General features: G+C 33.0%; 1 protein-coding gene and 1 long non-coding RNA gene across 3 annotated transcripts; one reads left to right on the forward strand and one right to left on the reverse strand.

Annotated features, from left to right (window-relative positions):
• Positions 1-282: 282 nt before the first annotated feature.
• LOC120270367 (growth-regulating factor 4-like) lies at positions 283-1,442 on the forward strand. Its single transcript, XM_039277365.1, has 2 exons — positions 283-289; positions 380-1,442. Exons 1-2 carry the CDS (start codon positions 283-285, stop codon positions 799-801), a joined length of 429 nt encoding a protein of 142 aa, XP_039133299.1. The 3' UTR covers positions 802-1,442.
• A 730-nt stretch (positions 1,443-2,172) lies between these two features.
• Positions 2,173-8,745, reverse strand: LOC120270055. Of its 2 annotated transcripts, XR_005539555.1 has the most exons (11): positions 6,816-8,745; positions 6,634-6,736; positions 6,359-6,483; positions 6,202-6,283; positions 5,976-6,108; positions 5,718-5,870; positions 4,427-5,641; positions 4,055-4,123; positions 3,770-3,958; positions 3,352-3,486; positions 2,173-2,460 (listed from the first exon to the last, which is right to left on the reverse strand). It is a non-coding gene; the product is annotated as an uncharacterized LOC120270055 (long non-coding RNA). The 2 variants fall into 2 exon arrangements; XR_005539554.1 differs by having other exon boundaries at positions 4,055-5,641.

Here is an 8,745-nt window from a genome sequence, read left to right on the forward strand (position 1 = left end):
ACATTTAGCTGTTTCAAAAATTAATTAATCAATTAATTATTGCAAAGCAGATAAGAATGAAAATACATTGTGGAATTGGAATCAACTTCTGAATTTATCTGTTTGGGTTAATACAATTCCATCAATTATAAGTTTGGCATGATTTAAAGTTGATCCCCTAAGAGCTTTGGCATGCTATTTGGAACAATATGATTGGATTTGGTTTTTTTTGGTAAAATTCAATGCTTTTGGATTGGGTTTTAATATGGATAATCATTGAATATCATTATAATTACTTGAGCAATGTGCAGTATTGTTTATATTTGCACTGAACTTGAGCTAATCAATGATATGCTAAAATGAATACTTACTTGAGTTTTTGTTGTTCTTTATTGCTCAGTGGGGTACTGTTATTATGGTAAGAAGCTAGACCTAGAACCAGGGAGGTGTAGGAGGACTTATGGAAAGAAATGGCGGTGCTCGAAAGACGCCTACCCTAACTCTAAGTACTGCGAGCGCCATATGCACAGGGGCCGCAACCGTTCAAGAAAGCCTGTGGAAACTCAAACCATCCCCCAGTCTCAATCATCTTCATCAACGGTGACGTCTCTCGCTCCCTCTGGGAGCAGCAGCAGCTTCCAGAGTGCTACTCCTCTGCATGTTGTCACTGGTACTGGCAACAATCCACAGGGCTCGTTCAGTGTTGCCAGCAGTGGTGGCAGTTCCTCCAGGCTTCATGTTGATCCTAGTTCTTATGGCATGGCCAGCAAAGATTACAGGTCTATTGGTTTGCTCTTTCTACTTCATTTGCTCTCATACTAATCCACATTTTCTTGATTTCTTCCCTCTAAAGAACATATACCTAATGGAAACCAGAGGCACATGAGAATGATCTCAATTTATGGTTTTTGAAGTACAACTTTGTTGGAGGTGAAATATTAAAATCTTTGACCTTTTGCTGTCAGAGATTGATTCATTTTTATGGTACATTGTAGAGACTTGGCAGTTTGGAAAACTTTTCGCTTCCTGCCTTCATGATCTTTGTCTGGTTAATTAGCTACACTTGTCTGACATGTTTCTCTCAGTTCCCAGAGGTTATGAGCTCTCTGCTCCGATCTAGTGTAGGTTTCCACCAGTATTATTGTAAAGAAGGATAGACTTAACAACACTTATGGTGATCTGCAAACTACTCCTTGAACATTTCTCAGATATGTTTCTTTGTCTTTCTACACCTGTTTTGTGACTTTGCAGGTGGTAGATTTTATTATTGAAACTATTTGATGGAACTTGTGTTTCATCTTGGGGGTCTTACCAAATTGGTCCACATTATATTTTGATTGAATTAGGCTTTTTATGCAAGAATAATATAAAGAAAAAGAGTTGTGTCATAAAGTAGTGAACTTCTCATGTTCCTATTATGGTTTTTATATCTAGCAAGGTACAAATTGTCTAAGTGTATTTATATCAGCATCAACTTATTCAACACTCTTATCTATTGGAATTTTATTTGCTGTTTATTTGATTCAAGAAAACTAAAAGGCATGTAACACTCTCATGTCAGTGACTCGGTCATTGAATATATTCCCCAGTGCTTATGAAGGGAATGATTACATGTGAGACTTTAGTTAAATACACTCGGCCTATTAGTGTGGTGTCGTATGGTCCAAATGAATTATATGCCTTTTTTTTCCAACATTATCATAGGATTCCATCTTTTGTTTCCTCATCTTCAATGCTGACACTCAAAAGGTGTTTATCTGACATCTGTAATGCATGTATAATTTGTTTTAAGAGAATAACATGTGAACTATAATATTTCGTTTGTTTTAAAATATATATATATTTTAAAAAAAACCAAACCCAATCCAAAAGCATTGTATTTTGCCTATTGCCAAATTTCATCAAATAATAAATTATTTTTCATACATATACATATAAATATTGGCATGATTTTGTCTATTGTAATTTTATTTTCACTTTTTCCAATTCGTTTTTTTTAAGTTGGGCCATCACAATTCTCTAAAACCTTGTGAAACTGTTTTTTCCCTCGGTGGGACTTCTTTCTGCATGCACATATATCATGTGAGAACTGGTTAAACATTTGGGGAAAAGAAGATCATAGAGTAAAACGATAGAGCACTTCACTAATGAGGCTGGATATAACAAAAAGGAATTTGAACATACTGGCAGAAAACATAAAACTCAACTCCGATGTGCAGTAGCACATAGCCTGACAATGGCATAAGCTCAAGTCCCATTTCGCAGTCAAAATTACAGGGAACATCAACAGCTAAAATTGCTAATGATTGACGAATAGCATATCCTTTGAAGAAACAATTAGAATGAACTTTATGGGATTACTGGCTCAATAAAGACCCAAAAATTTCCACCAGAAGGTTCCAACTACTCCCCATATCTAAGCATCAATCAAGGCAATAACAAAGCTATATTTAAATACATCACGAAGCTCTATATAACCCGCTGCACAAAGATAAAAAATAGAGAAAAGTAATTAGACTCGATACTTGAAAATATAAGTATAAGTGGAAAATAAATAGTAGAACCCAGATAGAGCTTCTCTGAAAATATAATGCACCTCCCAATGATAATCTAAATGTTGCTACCAAAATAGCATGAAGAAACACATACGAAGAAATTTGATGCTAAAGTCAGAATATTATAGAAATTTCAAACACCTGCAACTAATTTATTAACTGTTGTTTCATCAATAAGAATGAATTGGCAACCATGATTGATCCAAAACAAATGGTTACATAACCCAGTGTGTGTGTAGTGGGAAATTATTTTTGCAATTTTAAAAGCAAGCGTTGAATTTCAGGTCAATCCAGATGACAAACAAACCTTTTTTAGTTACTCCTGTTGTTTCACTCATGTTTTCAGTATATATAAGAAATTTGCCATGTCCCATACATGGAATGCACGCCTCTGTATCCAGCAAACACAAGTTCAGCATGAAAACCAGATCGGTTAGTGAATACTTTATGTAATGGCCGCAGTCAAAGTGTATGACAACAAAAGGTGTGGTTGAAATCCATGAGAATATCTTATTAGAGATTTTTTTCATTCGGAATTAGGTGCCCCAGTCCAATCCTACACTTGTTCTCATCCTTAAAAGGACATAAGAACATAATGATGATCATTAAAAATTCCATGGATTTAGTGCTCATTTGTTCTCCACCGGATGTAAGCCTATAGTTATATGAAGGATAAGGATATATGGACTACCATTTGATGGATGAATACAATTAAGTACTAGCCACAGTATAGATGAATTACTGTTTGCTGAATTGTGAATTAATTGATCCGAATGATATATGTGAGAATTAAGAAGCAAATATATGAAGTACTAACCACAATATAGATGAAAACTGAGAAGGGAATAGTGGAAAACATTCCCAGGTAGGCATCAGCAATGAATCCGCCAAGAAGGGGCAATATGGTTGTTACTCCGAACCAGTAGTTCACAGTTTAAGCAGCAGTCTTAAGCTGTTCATGTAAAACTTTTGTCAGATACATCATCAGGTTTGTGTATATTCCAAAAAATTGAGTCTCTCCAAAAACTCTATGTTGCATGTATACACATAACAATTCCAAACTGCATGAGTTGTCAAACTTGGATGTACATTTACACATATCTAGTAATAATAATCATAAACAAAATATGCTTATGGAGACATATAATTTGAGTTTATAACATGTTATGCTATGAAGCTTATCAAATGATAATAGATACATATATATATATATATATGTGAAGCAGGAATATTACCTATTATGAAGAGAGATGCTCTCCAAAGTCCAATAGATGCCCTTAGAGGAACATTTCCTTTATTATCAACAGAGGAATGAAGCACTCACTTATCATTGTCATCTTGTATGTCCTTTAATATTTCAGTGTTAAACACTGATGCAGGTTTTTTGGGATGCATACGAGTTACCATGCATAGATACGCTCCTCCTAGGAAGAAGAAAAACTAAGCAAACACAAAAGTGACAAACCTTAACTATAAATTGTTTTAATAGCGTACTTAAGGCGTCAGAGTTCCAGACATACTTGTAGCTACTCTCGAGGAATAGTTTTTCATGCCAACATCCAAAGCCTGCTCCTCCGCAACAAATGAAGCTGTGATGTTAAGCAAAGGGATGTTAAACAATTTAGAAACCAAGTTGAAAATCAAAACTGAAACACCAACACCTGCCAGTTCAACAGACCCTGCCAAATGCAACAGTACCAATATCCAACTCAAATTTTGGTTCTCTAAATTTACTACCTTTCACAAGAATCACAACCAACTCATCTCTACTCGCTCTTTACCTTCACAAATTAAACATTCATCCATTTTTGAAGAATTTGCTCAATATTATCGTTGATTCTTGAATAAGAGGGGAAATATCAGTCATGGATCAGTACAATAATTATGCATACCCAAATGGCCTACAAATGCAGTATCAACCAGAGAAGCAATTGGATCAGCAACAAGAGCAATAACAGCAGCCAACACGATATTGAGATCTTCCATGGCAATGCCATCAGCCCTGTGTGTCCACACAAGAAAAAACCAAGAAAGGAAAGAAAAATGGAGAACACTAGATACCTATTTTCATCGAGAATGTGATTGAGTGGACGGAGAAAAGAGAATCCAGCAGGATCATGGTGGTGAGCTGATATAGAGATATAGAGAAAAAGCTGCAAAAAAGTTGCGTTATTTACCTCAATTTCATGAAGATATCATCGAAGCCTGACTTCATAGATTTAAGGTACAAAAGGCTTATCACTAATTTAATATTTAAATCTAATTTACTAAAATTACAGACTATAACATACCAACATGGTCAATAGAATACATTATTTCACCATTAATACAATCTTTGTAATTATACCCACACTGTAAAGATTTACAACAAAATGAACATTTTAAGAACAATTAAACATTACAGGCTACACCAACATACACATTATTTAAACACTCATATAATTTGCAAACTTCAAAGTAGTGGAAGTAATTAACATTTTTTCACAGATGTATGTGCTTCTTGTGCTTTGCCAATTTTCATGCGGAGTTTCTTGTTGTTCATGTCTTCAAAGGTTTTTCATTCAATCTTCTCCTTTCCCTTGTTTCATAATATGCATTAGTTTTGGAATTATTTATAACAAAGTTTAGTTATTGTCTTTCATTTTGTGTTCTCAGACTCTTACCTTCTCTGTTTCTTAGCTGGAGATTCTACTAAAGCTAAACCTTGTGGAAGGCCAACTTGTAAAAAGGATTCAAGTGTGTCATCTGTGTCATTTTGGGGTTTTGTTTCTGTAATCTCCGATTTATTATCCATAGAGGATTGGGTAAATGCTAGTTGTACTTTTTGTGTTTGGGTAGAACTTTGGCCTTCTAGTTGAATTGGCTTTATTCTGTAAATTCTATAAGTCAAGACATCATCTTTAATCGCTTTTGGAGGCAGGCCAATAGTAAAGGTAAATTTTTTCTTCACTACAGCAAGTATTTTCTCTGGAACTATTGTCTGTGATATTTCTTCAATAGCTTGCAAAAAATCCACATTAAGATTTGTCATTAATTCAGCTTGTTTGTCGAACGCTGTAATTTCCATATCAGCAGTTTCATCTTTCATTATCATCCGCAGTCTTAACCTGTAAAAAGGATAGGGCAATATAAACGTTAATTAATAATGTAAGAACTATACATATTAGTATTTGCAACACTTACGTCAACTTTGGAATTCCTTGGCCATGGTCATAGCAAGCAAGCTCACCATTTTCTGTTTCAATCATGGTTTTTTTGCATATTGCAAGAATAAAAGAACCAACCATTTGAAGTATCGATTTGCTCTACCCATGCATCACATGTAAATAGTGTGTTCTGTATGGAATAGGCATATTGGTAGTTTTAGTTCAATTGTAGTAGTTTCCTATACTGTCTTTTGCTTTGTGGTTTTTGAAATTTGATTAAATTTAGTTTACTTACACCAATTGTAGCTGGTGAAAATTGCAATAGCTGAGCAATTGTAGCATATTTTGCTTGTTGAATTCGTTGTTGCATATTTGGAATTTCACTTGAAAAAGCTAGTAATTGCACTGGTTGTTCTCCAAGCTTTTGTCTGCATTAGCATTAAATAATAAATATTATGTAACATGTTAGAGTAATAATAATGATAATATAGAGTAGCTTCTATTGTAAATGATTTACTCACTGTTGTTGTATTGCTTTCGTCTCAGGAATATCCAAATTGATATAGATCTTTGTAGCTGAAGTTGAAGCTAGATAGATTATTCCTAATCAACAATTACAGACTGTTACTATTTTGCAATATTTATATGAAGTTATTTAATTATTTTCCTTTGGCTTACCTTGGAATGTCTTTATAATTGTTCCAACAAATAAAAGCACAGGATTTGGTCGGATCTGAAGGAGTTTGTTGGCATTTAATTGAGGAAAAGTTGATTCCTATACTGTTATCTTCAACTCATCACCACTATTTGATGATTTTATTTATGTCCATATATGACAAAAGGAAATTTGCTAAATTATTGCAAGTTGATTTTGAATATTTATTAGAGCATGTAAATAGGCATAAAATTGATAAGACAGTATAATTAATGCGGGTTTTCCCCTTTTTTCTTACCTTGCTTCTTTTAGTATAACATCTCTTTTTTCCACAATTTTTTCATATTTGGTCAATTGAACATTCTGAATTGGGCCAATGGACATTAGAGTTCCAATTGCATCTACATAATAAATTCAGACTTTCGTCTTTATAGTTAAACAAAACAATAATATATTTACACTTTGTAGGAATAATTTTACCTATCAAATATTTGTCAGAATTTGCTTGCGGTGCCATTTTTTCCCGATCAAGAAATTCAAAGTGATATCGAGGATAGGGAGTAAGATCATCAGGTATTAATGCCAGCTGGGTAATGGAGCTAAAAAGGATAGCAAATTCTCTTGTGGTTGATAAATATCAGATATTTGGTCGAACTACTTGGAATTTAGCAATCTTGTAGACTGAACCTTCAATAAGTTTTTGTTGAAACTTTGGGCAATCAAAATCCCTAATTTGAACATGTATCGTATCTCCCTAGTAATTATGTGTCCATTGTAAATTACAGTGTATATGCATAATGATTTGTGTTAGACCAATTAAAGCTTCTAAATAAGTATATATATCTATAAAACTATCTCTAAGTACCTGGCTATCAGTTGCCAAGAATGCAATACCAAGAAACTTGTTTGAAGTTGGGACATAACAATCCCATATCCTTGTTACTCTGATCTTGACTATCTGATTTTGGCCGGGGGGTTTAAGTTGGGAAATATACTTGAAGCTCATTGCAGAACTTGTGTAAAGGGGAAAAAACAAACATGATTAACTGATATATTATATATGCAAAATCTCATTGTATGAATTAGTAGACAAAGAATAAATTTTGGGATAACATGTCTAAAAGTTTCCTTATTGCAAGAAAGATTTGTTTTTCTAATGACATAAAAATATACCATGTCTTTGTACATAAATTAATTTGTGATTATAAGAAAAATTATTCTTAACTTTCTCCTATTGGACTTTGCAGTGTCCACTTCAATTATTCATTAATTTGTCCATATATGTGCATGACATGGTTTACTAATATAATTAAGCTATGTTAAAAACAAAAAACAAACAAAAAAACAACCTAACCACGAACTCGCAAATACACATCAAATGAATACCAACATATATGTACACGTCAAACACCAACTGTTAATATAATATCTATCCACGTCAAATGATTCCCATAATTGCCTCTTAATTAATAAAAACTATGGACCATTTGATATTTTTCCCTATGACATTTCCTCAAAAGAAAGAAAGCTACACAAGGATATTTTTAATAATTCTTGTGGAAGATAATTTAAGTGCAATGTAAAAACTGAGAAAATAACAGCTAATAACCAGAAAAGTAACTTTACCAAACATAAAAGAACAAATCTAAATGTAAATCATGAAATCATCATATTATATATTACATAATAATAATATTATGTATATAACAAATAACATAAATAAATGTAAAACATGCAAAGACCTTGGAATGCAAAAACAAAGAAGTGATGATGAAAAGGACGGCAGCTGGGAATAATCATGATATGAATAAGTCCATCGATTATAATTTGTTTCAAATGCATGAAATCCAACAAAGGTAAGCACTTTTGTATTTGACATTCTCATGGAATTTAAGCTATATAACAAAAAACATTAGGTAGATAAACACAACTCATGAACATCATCATGTAGGTTATAGCCAGATAGATGATTTCAATTCATATTTGTGTATACATAGAACAATTGCAACTTTATGAAACATCAGCAGATATCAAACAATTAAAGCTAAAGGCCAATAATAAATAGCTGCAAACCTCAAAGCAATACTAAGACCAAGCTTGTAATCAAGAGCATTCAATAATAACCAGTTCTAACATTGAGAATGCTTATTTATAGAAGATTATTACCAAATGTTTTTTTAGTAAATTATTAATTAGCTTCATGATTGATCAATTATTGATTGTTACTGATAAGGCTTGAGGATAAATATGCTTGTGTATCTTTCATTCATTATCTTAAATAGCCATTAGCTTCTAGGTATATGTTGAACCTATTCTGAAACAGCATTGAGGAATGATGGAGTTATTCTAGAAGAATTACCTACAGCTTGGGTAGATAAATAATATAGAGATAAATAACCACACATCGCTA

The sequence above is a fragment of the Dioscorea cayenensis genome, chromosome 10 (assembly GCF_009730915.1).
Source record: "Dioscorea cayenensis subsp. rotundata cultivar TDr96_F1 chromosome 10, TDr96_F1_v2_PseudoChromosome.rev07_lg8_w22 25.fasta, whole genome shotgun sequence".
Lineage (NCBI taxonomy): Eukaryota > Viridiplantae > Streptophyta > Magnoliopsida > Dioscoreales > Dioscoreaceae > Dioscorea > Dioscorea cayenensis.